The following is a 24,887-nucleotide window of genomic DNA, read 5'->3' as shown; positions in this document are numbered from 1 at the left end:
TTAATATGTAAAAAGCTCACAGCATTTTAAGAAACCATACTAGCTTATACTAAAAGAGACAGATATGGCGTGCCTGGTTGGCTCACTTGGTTAAACATCCAACTCTTGATTTTGGCTCAGATAATGATCTCAGGGTCATGAGATGGAGCTCTGCATAGGGCTCTGTGCTAGGTATGGAGTCTGCTTAGGATTCTCTCTCTCCCTCTCATTCTGTCCCTCTTCTCTCTCCCTCTTGCTCTGTCCCTCCTCATCCTAAAGAAAGAGAGAGAGAGAGAGAGAGATACTATACCATATGCTAACTAACTTGAATTTAAATTAAATCTTAAAAGGAAAAAAATGATAGAGACAGATAAAGTTCAAATTGAAAGAGGTCCCTGGGTACTTTACTCCCCATGAAAAAGAAGAGCATGAATCCAAGAGCCACAGAGAACCTGTCTCAATAAGCAGAACCAGGCCCTAATCAAAAAACTGGTGACACGGGCCTAGCTGAATTTGAGAATTGCTGTGGGCCAGTGACTGCTCTGTATCTCCCATCCCACTGCCTCTAGTTTAAATGGGACTATTTGGTTATTTTATCCCTATCTGACCACTTTATGTTGGGTATGTAAGGGTTAGATAAGATATCTATGTGGCTCACAGAGCTTCAGATCAGGAGGATCCACTTGAGTACTGCACTCAGGGAACTAAGCATGAAGAACCTCTTTCACACCCAAAATTGATGTAGCTAATGACATCCTGGACTTTGTAGTCTAACCCTGATGCCATAACAAGACTCTGAGGGTCTTATGAATTGGGTTAGTATAGTTTACATACATAAAGGGGGCCAAAAAGGAGACTGCTAGACTGTTATTTTGGTGGTCCCACCAAAAAGCAAATACCTCATGGTATTCAAGCACTGGTAAAGTCTCCTCCCATGTGAGCTCTAGAGTTGGTGAGAGGGATATTAGTAAGCATGATGCAAGCAGATGCTTGATATATGGCTATACCTCTGAGTCACCAAATAAAAAGTAGTTATCCTGCTGGTGGGATAGCAGGAAAGACCATTTGAAGAAAGAGAGGCCCTAAAAATTCATGCAGACAGGCTCAGGCAACCCTCCGTTCTAGTTCATTCTAGCCTCAAGTGACTATGGGCAAAATCAACAGAAAAGCCATCCATCCAACATGGTCCAGGCCACATTGCAGAATCACACACAAATAAAATGGTCCCTGTTTTAAGCCACTTAATTTTGGAGTGCCCTCCATAAGTAATTGAAACAATGGCTTCTAGAGTAATTGGGAAAGGTTTAAAAAAATGTAAACATACACTGCTACTTCTTCAAAATAACTATATATTATTTAGATAGGCAGTAAAAAAGTGAAATTTCAGATGAAGAACAAAGAATGAAAGAGTAAAGAAAATTCATACTTTCATTTGCAAACAGCAAATAGGATGGTGACAACATAGCACAAGGTACCTACTTTTTAAAAAATGCATCTGGAATGACAAGTTGAAACATGTATGCAAAACAAAGTCTTTAGACTTTAGCCCTTGGAAATAGGGCTCATGAAAGACTTTTAAGTAAAGAAATGAAATATCTCCATTGTAGACATTCTGCAGCAATGTGGAGTAGTAAGTAAATAGGAAAAAACTAGGGGCAGGGGAAGCACTTAAAGCCCACTGCATTCACTGAGAGAGTAGAAGCTGGTGTGCATAAGATTAAGTTCCAAAGACATTTCTAAGGTAGACTGGAAAGGTCTTGGTAAGCAATTATGGCAAGGTGAGGAAGATGAAGAAAACAAGTGTAAGTGGCAACTTCCTAGCGAGTGCTACTGGAAGGATGGTGATCCTATTTATTAAGAAAAGAAGGAAGCACTTTGAAGACAAGGTAAGTTTGTGGAAATAGATGTTGAAATAAACTTGGGTACATTGTTGAATTCAGTGTGTCTCATGGACAAACATGAAGAGAGGACTGTTAGTAAATTGAAAGTATACTTCTAGTGCTTGTGAAAATTTTTGGAATTACTTTTTAAGACATCAATAAATAGTACAGTAACAAAGAAGTCACCTGTCTTTCATCATCTCTGTTAAATCCTTATAAAACCCTTCCAAGGAGTATTTTATTATTATAATTTTCAATTTCACAACTCCCATTTTTTTCTTTATATTTCTTTGTTGAAATTTTCAACTTTTTTTCATCTGCTTCAAAAGATTTTTTAGTGATTTGCCGAAGTATTCTTATGATAGTTGCTTTAAAATCCTTGTTGGATAATTTCAACATCTGATTCATCTCTATGTTGGTATCTTTTTTCTTTTCTCATTCATGTTGTAATTTCCAGTGAGTGTTTTTTTTTAATTATAGTCTACACATCTTAGATATTATGAATATTTGGATACTATTTAAACTTTTTTTTGAACTGGGCAATCCTGTTGAAATGTAAGATGACGGCTGAGTGCTTATCTATATTCTGCTGCCTCCTGAGTACTGCTTACACCTTCTTGGTGAAAGTGTGCTACTGACCCACATGGCCTTGCTGCCTCCAGTCAGGGAGTAAGCTCACTTTCTGTTGAGTCCCACTGACACCAGAGAAGGGATGGTGGGAAAATGGATACCAGCTAAGTCTACCTCCTACCACCTCATTCTGCCTTGTTTAGGTTAGAAGCTTTGCTCCCCACTGAGCCCCCCGATACCAGGAAAGAGGGATAAAGCTTGCTGTGACCAGCCCTACCTCACAGAGCTTCAAAGAATTGCACTGCTGCTGGGTGGAGGTGGAGGCTCAGGTTGCCACTGGATCCCACTGATGTTACCCTTGCAGTGAAATGTAATTCTAGCCTAGTTCTATGGACAAAGGATAAAAGATCAGTCCCCCACTCAGGTGTACTGACCTTGCTCCATCAGGGGGATCATATTATTGCTGCCTGCTTCTGCCAGGCAGGGGATGGAAGAGTAGCTCCTTACTAGGCCCTGCAAACATCATCTGGGGGGCAGCAAGTGGAACACAGAGGTCATGTCATTTCATCAAGTCCTGAGATCTCTAGACAGTCCTTTTCACCTCTCACAGACTTCCTATGCTTCTTTACTGTGCATCTCCAGCCTTTTTAGTTGTAAGATGGAAGCCTGGGAGGAAAGGGGCTAGTCCATCTTGGTGGAACCTGATTGTATTCTATACTGTGATCACAGTATCTGTAACTAATGCATGCTTATTTTCTCTTATGTAATCTACTTGTGGGTAAAAACAGTTTTTTTAAAATCTTTGTAATCCTAGCATTAGCATATTGGTTCATGATCAAGAGATGTGTGTTACAGGGATGACTAAATAAATGGATTTCTCAAAGTACCTTATGATAGATGCTTAATATGTACTTTCAATGAAAATGAAGAGTTTTTCAGTCTCTACAGAGAATATTAAGACTTGGGCAAAGGAACTAGCTACTAGATAGAATGTATTACAGGTATGTCATTTGAAAAAATGTGCTTTCATAAAAGGATTACACAAAAATCAATCACATTTCTAATAGGACTAACAATGTACATGTTGAAAATGAAATTAAGAAGCTACTATCACAAACATACCAAAGAAAATGAAATACTGAAATACAAATTTAACAAAATGTGTACACGATTTGTAGCTGAAAACTACAAAATGCTGATGAAGAAATCAAAGAAAGAAATTCTAAATAAATGGAGAGATCTGCTGCATTCAGAGGTTGGGAGATCTAACATAGTAAAGATAACAATTTTCCTCCAATTGATTTATAGGTTTAGTTTAATTCCTATCAATAATCCAGTAAAGATTTTTGTAGACAGAGACAATCTTATGCTAAGCATTATTTTAAAGGAAACAGGTCCTACAATAGCTAAAATAATCTGGAAGAGAAGGATAAAGTGGGAGGAGTCACTCTAATTGATATTTAGTCCTACTTTCTACATACACTAACCAAGATACAGAAGTATTGGTACTGGGCTAGACACACAGATTAAAGGAGTAGAATACAAATCCAAAAATATAACCATACAAACCTGCCCAACTGATTTTGAATAAATGTGCAAAGGTAATAAGTCCATGAGGAAGTGTAGCTTTTTCAGCAAATGATGCTGGAGCAACTGGGCATCCATCTGAAAAGCTAAACCTTTACCTAAATAAACTTTACACTTTACACAAATATTAACTCAAAATGGATCACAAACAAATGTGAAACAATACAACTGTTGACAGAAAAGTTGATTAAAAAAAGAAACAAAACAGAATTTTCAGGATTTAGGGTTAACCAAAGATTTCTTATACTTCATACCACAATATGATCCATAAATTTAAAAAAATAATAAATTGAACTTCATTGCAAAAGTTCTTGTTAGGAGGATGAAAAGATATACTACATATAGACAGAAGATACTTGGAAACCACATATCCAAAAAAGTACCATTATCTAGAATATATAAAGAATTCTCAAAACTTCACAGTAAGAACACAAATCATTCAGTTAACACACAGCAAAAGATTAAACAGACACTTCACTAAAGAGGAGATAGAGATGGCAAATTAACACATGAAAAAGTGTCAAATACCTAGCCAACAGGGAAATACAAATTGAAACCACAGAGATCTCATGATACACTGATGGTGACGATTAAAAAAAAAAATGACAATACCAAATGTTGCAAGGCTGTGGAGAAACTGGATCACTCATGAATTGCTGGTGGGCATGTAAAACGGTATAGCTACTCTCGAGAATAGTTTGGCAGTTTCTTATATGACTACACATGCAACTACCATACAACTCAAATTCATTCTTGTGCATTTTTCCCAGAAAAATGAAAATTTATGTTCACAAAAACATGTACATGAATATCCACAGAAGCTTTATTTTCAATAACCAAGAACTGGAAACAACCCACATGTCTTTCAATGAGTGAATAAACATCGTGGCAACAGCCATGTGGTGGAACACTACACAGCAATAAATAACAACAAACTGTAGATGCACACAACAACTTAGAGAGATTTCAAAGGAATTATGCCGAGTGAACAAGCCAATTCTAGAAGATTATATAATGTACCATTCCATTTAATAACATTTTAAGTTAAAAAAATAGATATGGAGAAAAGATTATTTGTTGTCAGGGGTTTGGGTTTGGATGGGCAGAAAGGTATAAGGGACAAGAGGAATCATTGAGGTGATGGCACTATTCTGTATCTTGACTGTTTCAATGCCAAGACTTTGATTATAAGATTATATGACAGTTGTGTAAAATGTTACCATTGAGAGAAACCACGTAATGGATTCATAGGATCTCTTTATATATGCCTGGCACCTGAATATGAATCTCAATTATCTCAAAAACAAAAAAATCCATTTTATTTTTATTAATCTTATTATTTATTTATTTAGAGAAAGAAAGCATGGTGGGGGAGTCAGAGAGAGGCAGAGGGAGAGAGAGAATCTTGAGCAGGCTTCATGCTGAATAGGCTCCATCTGACGACCCTGCAATCATGACCTGAACCAAAATCAGGAGTTGGATGCTCAACCAACAGAGCCACCCAAGCACCTCCAAAATAACAATTTTAGTAAAAAAAATATGGTCCCAAACAACTTAGTACGTTGGTATTTTGGGAATGTTTTAAAATACCTGTGTGCTGGCTACCTCTGCATATGAAACTGGGCATTACTGAAGAGAGGGGAGGGGTTAAAAACTGGGGGTCAAGACCACAGGAAAATGTTAATTTTTTTTATAAGATAAACTTACTCCAAAGGAAAATAAAGGAAACTGCTGTATAGCTCTCCTTCATTTACTATTTCATGTAAAAATTAAAAAAATATATTTGAAGGAGAAAATTGAGTAAAAAGCCAAGTAGCATGCAGCAAAGAATTATGTGCTATTATCATGTCCAGAATAGATACCAAGAGAAGGAGGTAGGAAAGCTGTTTGTTATGCTGATAGTAATCTTAAGGTGTTCCCATTATTTATACCATTTAGTTGTACATCTACAGATACAAATGCAAATTAGCTGTACATGGAAAGCCTTACAGTTAAACCTTTTCATTGAAAAGGGCCCAGAAAGACTAGAATGTATGAGTACAAGCTAACATTTTCAAATATCCAATGTTCTTTGCAAGTGGACTATTTAAAAACTAATGGTGACAGTTTTGTGGTCTGAGAGCTAACAATGTGCCAAAATGTCAGTGACTCGACTAACAGCCTTGGGCTCCCCTCAAGCCAACACCAACAAATGCTATTTAAACTGCTCATTTATAATGATTTTGAGTAGTACTTTCCAAACTGAAAAAGAAAGACATATCAACACAAGCTTCAAATCAACTGGAATACTTTAATTCCAATAACAAGAATATCTTTTTCTGCAGTTTACTCTTTCTCTAGAATACTGCTTAACACATACAAAACTTTAAGGTGCATCTTCCATTAAAACATAGCCATATGAACATATGGCAAATATCACTGTTTCTTGAACTTTTCAACCTTTCATTCATTACTTCAACTATAAATTCAGGGACATGTTAATGTAATTTCTCAGAGCCCTGGGTCACACAGAGTATATTTAAACAGATAAAAAAATAGCAACTTCAGTGCTTTAGAAATTGAGATTACTAATGTGAACACATCATTATTTTCTCATCAACAATAAATAATGAAATGAAATGTTAGACTATGGACATCCAGCTCAATTCTAATCTCAGATAAATGAGGACATATATTTGGCTATCTTGAAGAATCACCTCTACATGCATGAACAACCAGAAATAATGATATTTTTAAAGAAACAAGAGTGAAATTAAATCAAATCACTATTAGTTAAGTAGGGAAAGTCAGTCCAGAAAATACTCTTCAACTGTACCAGTTTGGCAATTATCAATGTCATTACGAAATCTCTACTTCTAATAAGGGATATGTTTGACCATAAAAGGACTGGTAGGTAGACTGTAAGGGAAAGAACAAGAGTTTTCCAAAGGAATGATGCACTTGTCCTTTTATGGTCCATCAGACATTTTTCCCAAGCACAACTTTATTTGCATTCATTTATATTTTCCAAAATTAACTTCAACAGGTATGCTGTTAATGTTAACAACTCTTAGGTGGTTAAGAGTTAAGTTTAACTCTTATGTGACTCTGACTGATTTTAACGTCCTATGCATCTGTGGCTGTGACTCAGCATAAAGGTAAGTTATAGGGGAAAGTGAGGGGGAGGCATGATCCTCAAACAGTGGAATGAGAGCAGCAGATCAGAGTTTCAGAAGTGAAAGTTGAATTTTGATTTTAAAGACACTGAGACCTCCTCCAAATTGAGAATCTATTGCATTAGATCTGGCTTAATTTATTTTAATAAACCAAAATGCAGAGACAAAGATTTAAACACACCCTCTATATGCCTGAACCCTGCTATGCCAATGCTCTTATAGCCTAATGACATCTGCAATCATTCATGCAGGGTGTGATTCACAATCCATGAAGGGCTAAATACTTAAACAGATTTTTAACTGCTAAAGTTTTACATGGAAACTGTTTCAATGCATTATCATTAAGCAAACTACATATGTCTCTTCTAGAAGCAGACAGAGATGTATGGATGTGTGATGAGTTTCTTTGTGGTTAAAGGCATAACCATTATTATTAACTTTTCTTTGGCCCTGAGGGACCCAGGAAAATTTCTCTGTTGACCCAGCATTTTTTGTTAACAGAATAATCTGGAACACAGGCTTCTTTTCCCCTAACATGGCAATGCTGCCTTTGTCTTCCAGTGCACATATAAATGTTTACCTAAATCATCTTTACAGATGAGTGTGAACCAGAGGTACCTGTGCTCTATTTGTCTGTGAAGGGCAATAACAAAATGTTACAACCCATTTAGTGATAAACTATGCATCCTTTCTGCAAGTCTTTGCTTACATTTTATTTTCAACATTTCACCTCCTCTATAAATTTTATTTCATAGTCTTTAGTAATTTCTGGCAACATAAGTAGATACCCAGATGGTATCTCTTTTCTCCATAAGCCAGAAATAATGTCTCAATATAAATTCTAATCCCATCTTTTTATGATTTAGGTTCTAAATTTTAGAAAGCAGCAACACACACAAATACTGAGACAAAACCTTTAGGTGAAAGGGATAGCAGCAAAACTTAAGTATAAAAAAGCAGCATATGATTTAATTGTTTCAGCAGTAATAGAATTAAAAGAATACCTGATGACACAGGCGTAAAGACCACTGTCCTGCAGTAGTGTTGGCCGAAACCAAATGGAGTCTTCTTCCTTGCTCATTCTACTTCCATCAAAGGCTATTGGCTCTTCAAAGTCTCCAGGTCCAGAGCTTTTGTACCACATCAAACTGAGTCCAGCACTTTGGGCCAAGGAGTAATTTGCTCTGATATAACCATAAAAGAGTGCACATTTGATTCGAACAGGCTCTCCCACCAAAACTTGGTATTTCTTGATATCAACAGACCAATCGGTGCATCCATCAGCTATAGTGAACAAAAGAAAGAGAGAACGAAAACATTAGAGAAAAAATAAACTAATTAGCTTACTCATTCAACAAATATTTATTGGACATCTGTACTGAGTCACATTCTACTCTAGGCACAGAGGATGCAGCAATGTATAAAACTCAGAAAGGCACTGAGAAGTAATTTACCCTGCTAATAAACAACATATTCATCACTTAGTTTGCTTCTGCTGTTATTTATTCTAGTTTATATTGGGGCAACTGACTGATCATTGGTTTATTGCCTTTTATTCTAAATCCACTTTTTTTGTTTTTTGTTTTTTTTTAAATGGATCTGGGCCTTTGAAATATTTATTTTGCTAGCTGGCAGTATGGGCTTTTTGGTAAAGGGTCCTGGAGAGACACTAAAGAAAGAAAGCATTTTTCTCCTTGATTCCAGCTGGCTTTCTTAGAAAGTTCTTGCAGTGGGTGAGGCTTTTCCAGCACCTGCTTCCTGCTTCTCCAGTATCCAGCTTCTGCAGTGTCTAGTAGCCAGCAGCTTGGATATTGTTTTAGCAGAGTGTCAGGCAAGGCCAGCTTTCCATGAAGAGCTTTCCTAGGCACCTCCAAAGGTGAATCTCTGTCAAGTTCCAGAGGGCAGATTTCCAACACATTCTGCCATTGTGGCACCTCACTGATTCCAACCATTCAGTAAGCCATATACTTTCCTGATAAGGTTTGGATCTCGGTTCCAGAGGTGAGAGGATTGGGGGTGCTTCCCCTTGGATGTTCTCTCAGCCATAGGGTTTTGCAAAATTAGAGCAATTCTTCTAGTCTTCAGGGCTCTCTTTTGCTATGGACTGAATGTTTATGTCCTAAAATTCACATTGAAGACTTACTAATCTCCAATATCATGGTATTTGAAGGTGGGGTCTTTGGTTGGATGAGGTCATGAGGGTCCTCATAAAAGGATTAGTGCTTTCATAAAGGACACCAGAGAGCTTCTCTCTCTCCCTTCTTCCTTCCCTCCCTTCCTCCATGGGATGGGTATCACAGAAAAGACGCCAGGAGGGTACACAACAAGAAGGTAGCCATCTATAAGCCAGAAAGAGGGATCTCAGTAGAAATCAAATCAGCTAGCACCTCAGCCTCTAAAACCTCTCAGCCTCTAAAACCATGAGAAATAAATTCCTGTGTGTAAGCCTTCCAGGCTACAGAGATTTGTTATGGTAGATTGAGAAGACTAATACATCTTTCTTTCTTACTAGCCAATCCTTTAACACTCCAATGCCCTTTTACATTTAATACTTCTTTATATAAACTTTCCTTCTTCAAATTGATGTGTGCTTACCTCTGATTGGACACTTGATGTTAAAATAAAAAAAAATAAATATTTTACAGCCAAATAAGGCAAAAAAAAAAAAAAAGTAGGTCAAGCTCTAGTAGTGTAGTAGTGGTTTCACAGCCAGAGACAGAGGTAGATAGTCACTTTGCTCTGCTGGAAGCATCTATGGGAGTTTGAAATAGAAACTAGGGTGGAAAATGTGGCTGATGGGTGTGGGGGCTGGTTGGGTTTTCTGGGTGTCCTGGAAGCACCACCTTCCAAATGGCATCTTTTTTTTTTTTTAAGAGCACTATACACCAGCGATTCTTTTTTTTATTTTTAAGATATTTTAAAAAATTTATTTACTTGACAGACATAGATCACAAGTAGGCAGAGAGGCAGGCAGAGAAAGAGAGGTGGGGGAAGCAGGCTCCCTGCTGAGCAGAGAGCAGAGATGCTGGGATCAATCCCAGGACCCTGGGATCATGACCTGAGCCAAAGGCATAGGCTTTAACCAACTGAGCCACCCAGGCACCCCCCAAATGGCATCTTGACACCATTTTTTAATCACACACACACACACAAATAGGTCCCCACAAAGCTGGTGGGGATATCTCCATTATCATTATCATAGAGAAATGGTGGATTTCTTGCTTAGAGAGGGCAGTTGCCCAATAAATTAGTAAAAGATAATCAATTTCACAGAATGCACAATATATAAATATTAAGCAAAAGGGCAAAAAAATGAGAAAAGTGGGACTTCTAACAGTGGTAGCATCTGAGCACTTCAAGAAGAATTTAACTTGCTACAGATTAAAAAGAGGGGAGACTAAAGGATCTGAGAATAGGATGAATAATGTAGGATTCAAGAGAAGGAAAATAATCAAGATGAGAAGGAAGATGTGCATTATTAGAGCAAAGAGACATATGATCTATAGAATCATCTACATTGCTTATCTTAAAATAATATCTAACATCTAATGAGCACTTAACTATGGCTGAGTTTATAGATTTTCATTTACCTTTCACAAAAATATCAATTAAGGCTTTTGAATTAACCATTTCTCTGTATATGGAAACCTTTTTTCAAAGATTATTATATATATTTTTATTTTAGAAAGAGAGAGTGAGCTGATTGGGGCGGGGGGCTGAGAATCCCAAGCAGACTTTGTGCTGAGTGTGGAGCCCAATGCAGGGCTCAATCTCATGACTCTGAGATTCCAACCTGAGCAGCAACCAAGATCAGAGGTTTAACCATCTGAGCCACCCAGGCACCCCTACATGGAAGCTTTCTCACCAATTCCATGGATTCCTCCCTCCATTCCTCTAAATATCACCTCCTTAAGGAAATCTTTAGTAACTGCCATGTCTGAAACACCAGCTTCTTATCCTGATCACTTATTCCATAATCTGCTTCAGTATTCTTTATAGGAATTATTACTATCTGATGTTACATTATATAACCACTTTCTTTTTGCTTTGACTCCCCAGTAGAATGTAAGCCCCTTGAACTCAGGGACTTTGTCCTTCTAACTCACTTCTTTAGCTTCAGAGCCTGGAACTATGCCTACTAACCATCTCAACACACAGTTCCTGAATGAATGAATGGGTAAATAAGCTAATAACTAAATTTTACAACTGAAGAAACTCAACACCAGTGCTAGGACTCCCACTCAGTTGTGTCTAACCCTAAAATTCATTCTCCCTACTACCATGATATTTTGTTTCCTAATTAAGGTATTTTCAGTTTCACAACATTCTTTAATTTTGTTAATTTCAATTACCAAATTTTGGTTTAAAATTCCTATCAAAGACCTATATTTTGGTAATGTATAGAGTAAATGTACTAGAAGCTTGGTGGACATCAATGTCCAAGTTATTGCCATGATCCCTGTCAATGACTGCTGCAGAACTGGCACAGGCACTAAATGGGATGACAGAACTGTACACAGAGATGTCAAGGTTATAAAAATATATGTGATATTTATCAACATTATTTTGTAAATTATCCCATTGCATGGAATAAATCTTAGGCAGGTTTTTATTTTAAACAGTAATGATTCTAGTGATAAGCATGAAATCATTTTGTTTTGCCACTATATGACTTACAATACAATTCTCAAATCAAGTTATTGTAACTAAGGCCATCTGTCACAAAAGACATTTCTGCCAGTGAAAAAAGGCTGAAACACCTTCAAGGTAGCAGAGTAAATGGGGAGATAACATTTTTCAAACTCCCAGAAGATCTGTAAGATAAAGCAAAATGTTTAAAACAAAAAACAAAAATATTTAGTCAAGAAGATTCTAAAAAGTAAGTAACAAATTAGATCAAGATAACAGAGGGAGAGTTGCATTAGGAAAGAGATATTAATATGTACTTTTAGAACATACTCAGAGAAAAGCTGAAAGAAAACCATAAATATTCTGAAAATTAAAGTTATTCAGAGGCACCTAGCTGGCTCAGTTGGTAGATCATGCAACTTTTGATTTGGGGGTTGTGAGTTCAAGTCCCACATTGGATGTGGAGATTATTGAAAAATAAAATCTTAGCAAGATGGTGGAGGAGTAGCAGACTGAAATGATATCAGGTCCCAGAAGTTCAGCTAGATAGTTATCAAACCATTATGAACACCTACAATCACAATAGGAGATAGAAGAGAAGAGCAACAATTTTAGAAACAGAAAATCAACTACTTTCTGGAACAGGGGACATTCAGAGAAGTGAATCTGAAGTGATGAGAAGACTGTGGGGGGAGGGGCTGACTCCCAGCAAGCGATGGAGCAGTAGAGCACAAAATCAAAACTTTTAGAAGTCTGCTCCACTGAGGGACATCGCTTCAGAGTCTAAGCTGGAGCAGTGAAGCCCTCACAGGAATGGTGTGGTCTTGGGTCCTGTAGAGTCACAGAAAGACTAGGGGTATGTGAATGTAGCAAAGCTCCCAGGTTTCAGAGCGGGGAAGCCGACTACAGAGATGGAGGCAAGGAGTGAGCTCTCAGATTAGGGCTACCTTAAAACATGATCCAAGGCACAGTCAGGCCACTGCTCTTTGAGCAGGGACCCCACAACTGCCAGATCTGGGGAGACTCACCTTCCTCCTCTGGGAGAAGCAGCATGTCAGGGATCTTCTGGGTTTGTAGACTCCAAATAGGTCTGTGTGCCAGAGCTAGAAACACTCAGTCACACATTGGGTGAGCTCAGAATGTAGCTGGAGACCAGGGAGATGGGAGGGATTGACTGCATTTCTCTGAGGGTGCACTGAGGAGTGGGGCCCTGAGCTCTTGGCTCCTCTAGGCCAGAGATTAGGAGGCTGCCGTTTTCACTCCCATCCTCCAAAGCTATACGGAAAGCGTATAGGGAACAAAAGCTTCTGAGAGGGAACCGGAGCTTCTTACTTAGTCTGACCCCTGGCAAAGGCAGTGTAATTCTGCATCAGGAAAAGACATTTGAGAATCACTGCAACAGGCTTCTCTCCCAGAAGATCAGCAAGAACATCCAGCCAAGACCAAGTTCACCGAACAATAAGAACTGCGGAACTCCAGAGCTAGGGAAAAGCAACGCATAGAATTCATGGCTTTCTCCCCATGATCCTTTAGTGTTGCAAAGTTAAATTTTTAAATTTTTATTTTTTATTCTATTTTTTTAAACTTCTCCTCTTTTAATATTTTTAACTAGTTTACCTTAACAATCTTTTTAAAAATCTTTTTAAAGTTTCATTATAATACTCATATTTTATTCCTTCATTGTACTTAAATTAACCTTATTTTTTGTATACACGTAGGTTTTTTTTTTTTCTTTAAAATTTTGGGATACCATTTCTTCTAACAGATCAAAATATACCCTAAATCTAGCACATGGCTTTGTTCTAGTCTCCAGCCTCATCACATTCGCTGCTCTTTTTTTTTTCTTTTTTTCTTTTTCCAACCAACATATCTTATAAATTCTTTTTTTAGAATCTTTTTAAAATTTTATCTTTAGGGTCATATTCTATCCCTTCAACGTGTTTACCCTTATTTTTGTATATATACAAGTTTCTCTTTCTTTAAGATTTTGGGAGACCAGAATACACTCAAAATCAAGTGGGAAACTGTTCTATTCAACAGTCTGATATATGGGTGTGTGTGTATATATATATAGATACACACACACGATTTTTAAATTTTAAATTTTTATTTTTTCCCTCCTTTTTTCTCTTCTCAGTTTCTGGTCTCTTTTGATTTGGTTAGTGTACATTTTTCTGGGGTCTTTGTTACACTTTTAGTATTTTATTCTCTCATTCGTGTATTCTTATCTGGATGAAATGACAAGGCAGAAAAACTCACCACATACACAAAAAAAGAGCAAGAGGCAGTACTGAAGCTAGGGACCTAATCAATATGGACATTGGTAATATGTCAGAACTAGAGTTCAGAACGACAATTCTCAAGGTGCTAGCTGGGCTCAGAAACTGCATGGAACATATGAGAGAAGCTTGTTCTGGAGAAATAAAATCCCTTTCTGGGGAAATAAAAGAACTAAAATCTAACCAAGTTGAAATTAAAAAAAGCTATTAATGAGGTGCAATAAATAATAGAGGCTCTTACTGCTAGGATAAATGAGGCAGAAGAGAGAATTAGTGATATAGAAGACCAAATGATGAAGAATAAAGAAGCTGAACAAAAGAGAGACAAACAATTACTGGACCATGAGGGGAGAATTTGAGAGATAAGTGATACCATAAGATGAAACAATACTAGAATAATTGGTATCCCAGAAGGAGAAGAGAGAAAGAGGGGCAGAAGGTATATTGGAGCAAATTATAGTAAAGAATTTCCCTAAAAGAAAAAGAGAACAAGCCTCAAAATCCAGGAGGCACAACCCCCCCCAAAAAAAAATTAGTAAAAACAGGTCCACACTCCATAATCTAATAGCAAAAGTTACAAGTCTTAGTGAGAGAAAATCCTGAAAACAGCTCAGGACAAGAAGTCTGTAACATTCGAAGGTAGAAATATTACATTGGAAACAGACTTATCCACTGAGACCTGGCAGGACAGAAAGAGCTGACATTATATATTCAGAGCACTGAATGAGAAAAACATGCAGGCAAGAATACTATATCCAGCTAGGCTATCACTGAAAATAGGAGAGATAAAAAGCTTCCAGGACAAAAAACCAACCAAACAAACAAACAAAAACACCTAAAAGATTTTGCAAACACCAAACCAGACCTACAGTATATATTGAAAGGGGTCCTTTAAGCAAAGAGAGAGCCTAAAAGTAGTAGACCAGAAAGGAACAGAAACAATATACAGTAACAGTCAACTTAAAGGCAATACAATGGCACTAAATTCATATCTTTCAATAGTTACCCTGGACATAAATGGGCTAAGTACCCCAATCAAAGGACACAGTGTATCAGAATAGATTAAAAAAAAAATAAGACCCATTGATATGCTGTCTAAAAAACGTCATTTTAGACCCAAAGAAACCTCGAGATTTACAGTGAGGTTTTTTTTTTTTTTTTAAGTGGAAAACAATTTACCATGCTAATGGATGGTAGTAGTCCTTAAAACAGACAAATTAGATTTTAATCCAAAGACTGTAATAAGAGATGAGGAAGGACACTATATCATACTCAAAGGGGATGTCCAACAAGAAGATCTAACAATTTTAAATATCTAGGCCCTTAACATGAGAGCAGCCAACTATATAAACCAATTAATAACAAAATCAAAGAAACACATCAACAATAATGCAATAATAGTAAGGGACTTTAACACCCCCCCTCACTGAAATGGACAGATAACCCAAGCAAAAGATCAACAAGGAAATAGGCCTTAAATGACACACTGGATCAGATAGATATCACAGATATAATCAGAACATTCCATCCCAAAGCAACAGAATACACATTCTTCTCTAGTGCACATGGAACATTCTCCAGAGCAGATCACATGCTGGGTCACAAATCAGGTCTCAACTGGTACCAAAAGATTGGGATCATTCCCTGCATATTTTCTGACTACCATGCTTTGAAACTAGAACTCAACCACAAGAGGAAAGTTGGAAAGAACTCAAATACATGGAGGTTAAAGAGAATCCTACTAAAGAATGAATAAGTCATGCAGGAAATTAAATAAGAATTTTTAAAAATTCATGGAAACAAATGAAAATGAAAACACAACTGTTCAAAATCTTTGGGATGCAGCAAAGGTGGACCTGAAAGGAAAGTATATAGCAACACAAGCCTTTCTCAAGAAACAAGAAAGGTCTCAAATATACAAACTAACCCCACACCTATAGAAGCTGAAGAAAGAACAGCAAAGAAAGCCTAAACACAGCATGAGAAGAGGAATAATAAAGATCAGAGCAGAAATCAATATAATAGAGACCAAAAGAATAGTAGAACAAATCAATGAAACTAGGGGCTGGTGCTTTGAAAGAATTAATAAGACTGATAAACCACTGGCCAGATTTATCAAAAAGAAAACAGAAAGGACCCAAATAAATAAAATCATGAATGAAAGAGGATAGATCACAACCAACACCAAAGAAATACAAACAATTATAAGAACATATTATGAGCAACTATATGCCAGCAAATTTGACAATCTGGAAGAAATGGATGCATTTGTTAAGACTATCAACTACCTAAATTGAGCCAGGAAGAGATAGAAAACCTGTACAGACCCATAACCAGTAAGGAGATTGAAGCAGTCATCAAAAGCCCCCCAACAAACAAGATCCCAGGGCCAGACAGCTACCCAGGGAAATTCTACCAAGCATTTAAAAAAGAATTAATACCTATTCTCCTGAAACTGTTCCAAAAAATAGAAATGGAAGGAAAACTTCCAAAATCATTTTATGAGGCCAGCATTACCTTGAATCCCAAACCAGACAAAGAACCTATCAAAAAGGAGAATTAAGACCAATGTCCTTGATGAACACAGATGCAAAAATTCTCACCAAAATACTAGCCAATAGGATCCAACAGCACCTTAAAAGGATTAGTCACCATGGCAATGTGGGATTTATTCCAGTGCTGCAAGTTTGGTTCAACATCCACAAATCAATCAATGTGATACAATATATTAATAAAAGAAAGAACAAGAACCATATGATACTCTCAGTAGATGCTGAAAAAGCATTTGACAAAGTGCAGCATCCTTACTTGATCAAAACTCTTCAAAGTGTAGGGATAGAGGGTACATATCTCAATATCACCAAAGCCAACTATGAAAAACTCACAGCAGATATCATTCTCAATGGAGAAAGCCTGAGAGCTTTCCCCCTAAGGTCAGGAACACAGGAGTGATGTCCATTATCACCACTGCTATTCAACATAGTCCTAGAAATCCTAGCCTCAGCAATCAGACAACAAAAAGAAATTAAAGGCATCCAAATCAGCAAAGAAGAAGTCAAACTATCACTCTTTGCAGACGGTATGATACTTTATGTGGAAAACCCAAAAGACTCCACTCCAAATCTGCTAGAACTTGTACAGGAATTCAGTAAAGTGTCAGGATATAAAATTAATGCACAGAATCAGTTGCACTTCTATACACCAACAACAAGACAGAAGAAAGAGAAATTAAGGAGTCAATCCCATTTATAATTGCACCCAAAACCATAAGATATCTAGGAATAAACCTAACCAAAGAGGCAATGAATCTGTACTCAGAAAACTAAAAAGTACACATGGAAGAAATTGAGGAAAACACAAAGAAATGGAAAAATATTCCATGCTCATGGATTGGAAGGACAAATATTGTGAAAATGTCTATGCTACCTAAAGCAATCTACATGTTTAATGCAATCCCTATCAAAATACCGTCGATTTTTTTCCCAAAGAAAATGGAACATTTTCTTTGAAATGTTTGCAGCCATGAAAAGAAATGAAATTTTGCCTTGGCAATGATGTGCATGGAAATAGAGGGTATTATGCTGAGTGAAATAAGTCAATCAGAGAAAGACAATTATCATTTCTTTTTTCAAAAAAATGGAACAAATAATCCTAAAATTTATATGGAACCAGAAAAGACCTCGAATAGCCAGAGTAATGTTGAAAAAGAAAGCCAAAGTTGGTGGCATCACAATTCCATACTTCAAGCTCTATTACAAAGCTGTCATCATCAAGACAGTATGTTACTGGCACAAAAACAGACACACAGATTAGTGGAAAAGACAGAGAGCCCAGAAACAAACCCTCAGCAATATGGTCAACTAATCTCCAACAAAGCAGGAAAGAATGTCCAATGGAAAAAAGACAGTTTCTTCAACAAACGGTGTTGGGAAAATTGGACAGCTACATGCAGAAGAATGAAACTGGACCATTTCCTTACACCACACACCAAAATAGTCTCAAAATGGATGAAAGACCACAATGTGAGACAGGAATCCATCAAAATAATTGAGGAGAACACAGGCTGCAATCTCTTCAACCTCAGCCACAGCAACTTCTTCCTAGAAACATCGCCAAAGGCAAGGGAAGCAAGGGCAAAAATGAACTATTGGGACTTCGTCAAGATCAAAAGCTTTTGGAAGGGGAGGTGAACCATGAGAGACTATGGACTCTGAAAAACAATCTGAGGGGTTTGAAGTGGCGGGGGGGTGGAAGGTTGGGGTACCAGGTGGTGGGTATTATAGAGGGCACAGATTGCATGGAGCACTGGGTGTGGTGAAAAAATAATGAATACTGTTATGCTGAAAATAAATCATCATATAATAAAAAACAACTATAACAACAATTAATCACTCATAACAATTATTAATTAACTAATTAATAATTGACAATAATATGTGATAAACCATCATCATACGGTCTCACTTGTGGAGAATAAGGAATATCATGGAGGATATTGGGAGTTGGAGAGGAGAAGGTGTTGGGGGAAATTGGAGGGTGAGACGAACCATGAGATACTGAACTCTGGGAAACAAACTGAGGGTTTTGGAGGGAAGGGGATGGGGGTTTGGGAGAGCCTCATGTTGGGCAGGTATTTCATGGGACACTGAGTGTTGCGCATAAACAATGAATCTTGGAACACTGAAAAAATAAAAGTATATTAAAAAAAAAAAGATCAAAATCTTTTGCCCAGCAAAGGAAACAGTCAACAAAATCAAAAGACAACCAACAGAATGGGAAAGGATATTTGCAAATGACACAGCCAATAAAGGGTTAGTATCCAAAATCTATAAAGAACTTATCAGACTCAACAGCCAAAGAACAAATAATTCAATCAAGAAATGGGCAGAAGACATGAACATACATTTCTGCAAAGAAGACATCCAGATCACCAACAGACACATGAAGAATTTCTGAACATCACTCAGCATCCGGGAAATACAAATCAAACTACAATGAGATACCTCCTTACACAAGTCAGAATGTCTAATATTAACAAATCAGGAAAGGACAGATGCTGGCGAGGATTTAAAGAAATGGAAACCCTCCCACATCGTTGGTGGGAATGCTTCAGCCACTCTGGAAAATAGCGTGGAGGTTCCTCAGAACATTGAAAATAGAGCTACCCTACAACCTAGCAATCACACTACTGGATATTTATCCTAAAGATACAAATGTAGTGGTCCGAAGGGGCACATGCACCCGAATGTTTATAGCAGCAATGTCCACAATGACCAAACTATGGAAAGAACCTAGATTTCCATCAACAGAGGAATGGATAAAGAAGTGGTACACACACACACACACACACACACACACAGGAATACTATGCAGCCATGAAAAGAGATGAAATCTTGCCTTTACAATGATGTGGATGGAACTACAGGGTATTATGCTGAGTGAAATAAGTCAATCAGAGAAAGACAATTACCATATGATCTCTCTGATATGAGGAATTTGAGAGGCAGGGTGGGGGTTTTGGGGGTAAGGAAGGAAAATGAAATATGATGGGATTGGGAGGGAGACAAACCATAAGAAACTCTTAAGCTTAAAAAACAAATTGAGGGTTGCTGGGGGTTGGGGAGGTATGGCGAGGGTGGTTGGGTTAATGGACATTGGGGAGGCTATGTGAAATGGTGAGTCCTGTGAAATGTGTAAGACTGACAATTCACAAACCTGTACCCCTGGGGCAAATAATATAATACATGTTAATAAAAATAATTAATAAAAAATAAACAAAATCTAAAAAAAATAAAATAAAATAAACAAAATCTTTAAAAAAAAAAGTCTTTGGGACACCTAGCTTGTTAAGTAAGTTGAGCCTGTGACTCTTAATCTTGAGGTTGTGGGTATAAACCCTATGTTGGGTATAGAATATACTCAGAAAAAAAAATCTTAAAAAAAGTAATGTTATTCATTACCTAACAATCAAGAAAAAGTTTCAAACAGTTCAGAGTCATAAGACAAGGAATAGGCAGAGGTAAAATGAAGAAATAACAGCACCTTAGATGTAGAGACACTTATTTTCATTTTAATATGGAAACAGATGTAGGATCTATGGCTTAGGAAGTTCTGCTACCATTGAGCTTAATGTATGATGGTCAGAAATAAACTATAAAACCAGTAACATGTTTTAATACATTTTGGGGAAGGATGTCAAATAATATTAAAGTAATCCAAGATGTTTTCAAGTTATTTGGATAAACACATTAAAATAAATGATGAGGGGTGCCTGGGTGGCTCAGTGGGTTAAAGCCTCTGCCTTTGTCTCAGGTCATGATCCCAGGGTCCTGGGGTCGAGCCCCACATCAGGCTCTCTGCTCAGCATGGAGCTTCCTCCTCCCTCTCTCTCTGCCTGCCTCTCTGCCTACTTGTGATCTGTCAAATAAATTAATTAATTAAATATTAAATAAAATAAATAAATGATGAGGTTATCTATTTTTTCAATAAAGAAAAATTACACTAATAAATAATGTAAATGAAGAATGATTTTTTACCTTTGTTAACATTTTGCCTCATTTACACACACACTGTTTTTTTTCCAAAACCATTTGAAAATAAGTTAGAGACACAATGATGTTTCATCCCACAATACTTCAGTATGTATCCTCTTATGAATACACTTTTCTTATAATAGTCATAAAGCATTTTTTAAAATCTTGTGTAGCAGGACATCTCAAATCTTAAAAATAGAATATGATAACTTCAAACCCAAGTCTTGATGACTGGAATCACTGCTGATACATTCATTTTCTCCTTACTTCAGCTCATAGGCTCTGCTCACTTGGAAACAATCATTCCAAAAGTACATTTCTAGATAATGTTAATTACATTAGGTAAGTCACCATTATTATTATTATTAAAACTATCATCAAGTAATTGGTAAGTCAGTATTATTAGTCTATTTTCCTGTCTTTCAGAATAATACACCTTTCTATAAGCCTTTCCAAAACGTTTACTATTAGTCTTCTCCTTTCTTGCTGAGATGCTGCCATGGAAATTCTCTAATTCAGTGGCCTCTCTGCAGTATACATACGCCTTCACAGTCCATGGGATGTTATGAATGTATGAAGTCATAAAGGAGGGCAGGAGTAGGAAGCACCATATTCATTCACTTTTGTTGCCACCCTTAATGTTCTGGGAACTTAGATGAAGGCAGTGATGGATTTAAGATTCAGAACAAATTCCTTTACAAGGAATTCATACTGATGTACCACTTCATGAACAAAGGCTATATAGACTGCATAATATAAATATATGCAAATGAGATTAGGGAAAGGATTTTTAATTGAGTCACTATTACAAATATTTCCACGGTAACAAGCTTGAAGTCTGCATTCCTTAAAAAAAAAGTGTAACCATGTGTTGAGCTTACACATACAAAATTCTAATATGAAAATATAAGACTTTACTTATAAAAGGGCAAATCTTATTACTCTTAAAGTATCTCCTTGGATAGGTACATTGCGATAATTATAAAATGATGAAGACATCTATGATAGTGTAATAGATGCTCCAACCTGATCCCCTTTATGAAGCTAATGTATCCCTTCTCCAGCTATTTTGACTACTTCAGGCTAACAGCTTATAGTTGTCCCCAGTTAAAAATTACCTTTGATTGACAGGAGCCACCCTGTTGGGAATTTACAACCCCCTGGGGGTACCCACTGACAATAATTTACTTATGTGAGTGTACAAAAGGCTACTCCTTTGCATCACAGAATTTATGTGCCAGAGATCCTGTGTGTGTGGACCAGGCTAAGACTCCAGTTTACCTGTGACCTCTTCCCTCAGCTCTTTCCCCTTTCTGCTTCCCTCCCTCCCTTTTAGGATTTTCCTGAAGAACATTCAATCAATTTTGTGCATCAAAAACCTTGTTTGGGCTCTATTCTAGGAAGGCTGATCTAAAACAGCTGTGTCTTCATATAATGACAACAACATTCACCCTAGTTTCTGCCCTAGGGGCTAAAGACCAAGACAGAAAGAGCCCTTGTTTTTAAGGAGCTCACATTCTAATAGGTGAGACTGACTAATTAAAATCACACTTTGAAAATGTACTGATTAAGAAATGCAGAGGACTGCTTAGGAACAAGTTCCATGAAGGGAAAACATTTGAGACGACTCTCAGAAGTTAAGAAGTTAGCCATACAAAGAATGATAGGCAGACAGTTAGTGACTTTGGAAATGAACGCCAAAGGAATAACGGAGCAGAATTCTGTAGGCTTTGTGGTATAGAAACAAGTTTAAAGCAGAAAAGAGCAAGAAATGAGGACAAAGAAGTGAGGAAAGACAAATTGTGGACATCCTTTTATGAGCTGTAAACAAATGTCTGGCTTCATTGTGAAGGCGATGGGTGAGATAAAAAGAGTTTTAACCAGCAATGTGTTGGGGCCAGTCTAATAGTTTCAGATGCACCATACTGGCTGTATTTTTAAGTAGAGATATAAGGTTTTAGCCTGGAAAGTGATATTACTGAAGGCCTGAAGTTGGGCAGTGGTAGTAAAGAAGGAGAAATGGAGTAGATTTGAGAAAGATTTGGAGGTAAAATTGGCAGGAGCAGGTGACTGAGTACAAGCAATCAGGGAGAGGAATAATGCCAGTGTGCTTGGCAACTCATATCTCTTGTCATAGACTGAAATATCTCTCCCATCAATAAAAAATCTATATAGTTTCTGTCAAAGGGTGGCTCTTTGAAATGTTTTTATAATTCCTTCATTTAAAATTTTTTGGCAACAAAAATGTAATGAATTTTCTTTTAAAAAAAGATTCACAGACAGACCTAAAATGTATATACTGTTATATCATTTGTTTCTAGCCCTAGTGTGCTTGGAAAAATCCAAACATGAGATATGAACTTATTTAAGGCAAGTGTAGGCCATGCACATAAGCTACCACAGACATTGAACAAAAAGGCTGAGGCTACATTTTAATTAGGCAAATGCCATACTTTATGTGCACTGGCTGCTATCTTTGCCAAATATGGACTTCATAAGTGAAAACTGGCAATGCTGGCAGAGATAAACCCAAATTATCAGCATCAATGACAGCAGCAAAATACGGTGCAAGCTAACCTTTAGAGCATTCATTGGTTTATACATACAGCAGTTGTCTTCATATCTTTTTTCTGGATTATGTTTTACTGGCGTGGAATGTTTTCATATTTTGGACTTTAAAATATATGTACAATGTTACAAATGTGGAAGAGCTCTTTCAAATACTTTGGAGAGACTTATGTAGATGGTAAGAATTGATATTACTCAAGAGATTCTGCCAATGATCGAAATCCAATTTCTAGAATACCCTTTGTCTAGCAAAGACCGAAGCCTGGAAGTTATCATGTATCTCCCTCTCAATGTAGGTCATTTTCAGGTGGGTGCAGACCTTGGTCAGATTTTATCAAGTTTCTTCTGAGATATGATTCTCTCTTCATCAGGGGACAGCTGGTACCAAGCAAAATAAGATTAGTGGACTTAACCCTCCATCATCTTAGCATCCCAATTCTGGCAGGTATTCCTGATACACCAAAACCCATGTATTGCATGTATTGCATGTATTTGGTAAGGATTTAGTTTTTTTTTTTTTCAAATGATTGTTTTCTAATGATCAAAAAGAAAAAAAGGAGAAACTCTAAGAGAGTAAAAATAGAATAACACTTCATTCATAATCTATCCTTTTGTTTACTCAACTTCTTTTCCCAGTTGAAATGACATATATAATTTTATATCATGATTTTTATTGAATATTTTATAATAATTATGTAACAGTCCATAATAGTGCTACATTATAAGTTACTTAATTCTTCTGCTGTTAGTTGACTCCCCTAGGTTGGACTGCTCTAAATAATTCTGTGATAAAACAACTTTATATACTATGTTCCACAGCTTTGCCCTCCTAAAAGAAAAAAAAAAAAAGTATTATTTACTTAAGAATCCCAGAGGTGCAGTTACTGGATCAAATAATACATTCATAATGTTTATACAAAATTTTAAATAAATTTTTAAAAACTGTCTCATAGTCTCCTCTTAGAAAAGCCATCTATATCAGAGCCAATTTCACTACATAAGCTAAGATTTTATTAACTCTATGCACTGTTCCTTTAACTGGCCACCAGGTAGAGTTTACATATTTTTTGTCTCAAGTTACAAAAACAGCATCAGTATAAATATCACTCATCTGATAAGTGAGTGGGAAGTTTGTCACAGTCACCATTTATCACCCTAAATCTCTGACTGGATTCATCATACCTTTTTTGCTCTATTCTGCAAAGAAATCCAAATGGCCAACAGACACATAAAAAGTGCTCTATTCCAAAATCTTTTTACTTAACCTTATAATTCAATTCGTTCATTTTGGTATTATCTTTTCTTTAAAGATCTATCCATTTATTTGAGAGAGAGAGCACACACATGAGTAGAAGGGGCAGAGGGAGAAGGAGAGAGCATCTCAAGCAGACTCTATGCTAGGCAGAGCCTGATGCAGGCTCAATCTCAAAACCCTGAGATCAAGACCCTGAGCCAAAACCAAGAGACAGAAGCTTAAGCAACTGTGCCACCCAGGGACCCCCTTTTTATTGTCTTTTTAATGAAAGACTGTGTTAACACAAGATTTTCCACTTCCTTTGCCTCCACCCAACAGGTAAGCATCTCACAGTTGAGGGAACCAGTTGAGTCTATACCTGCCATAAAGCAGTGAAGCTTCCTGAGGTGTGGTAAAGAGATATGCTGGCTGACTTAGGATCCCCTTTTGCTCAAAGCCAAAGCAGCCCCTCA

The 24,887-nt window shown here is 36.9% G+C and overlaps 1 protein-coding gene across 1 annotated transcript in view; it reads right to left on the bottom strand.

Annotated features, from left to right (window-relative positions):
- IL1RAPL1 (interleukin 1 receptor accessory protein like 1) overlaps positions 1–24,887 on the bottom strand; it is a 1,495,797-nt gene that overhangs the window by 742,428 nt on the left and 728,482 nt on the right. The window contains exon 3 of the mRNA XM_045089428.1: positions 8,176–8,455. Coding sequence (XP_044945363.1) covers positions 8,176–8,455 — 280 coding nt within the window. The remainder of the gene's footprint in view (positions 1–8,175; positions 8,456–24,887) is intronic.

The sequence above is a fragment of the Mustela putorius genome, unplaced genomic scaffold (assembly GCF_011764305.1).
Source record: "Mustela putorius furo isolate JIRA1106 unplaced genomic scaffold, ASM1176430v1.1 tig00003836_pilon_pilon_pilon, whole genome shotgun sequence".
In the NCBI taxonomy this organism is placed as follows: Eukaryota; Metazoa; Chordata; class Mammalia; order Carnivora; family Mustelidae; genus Mustela; species Mustela putorius.
Note: the sequence above shows the minus strand (reverse complement) of the source record. Positions and strands in the feature narration are given on the sequence as shown.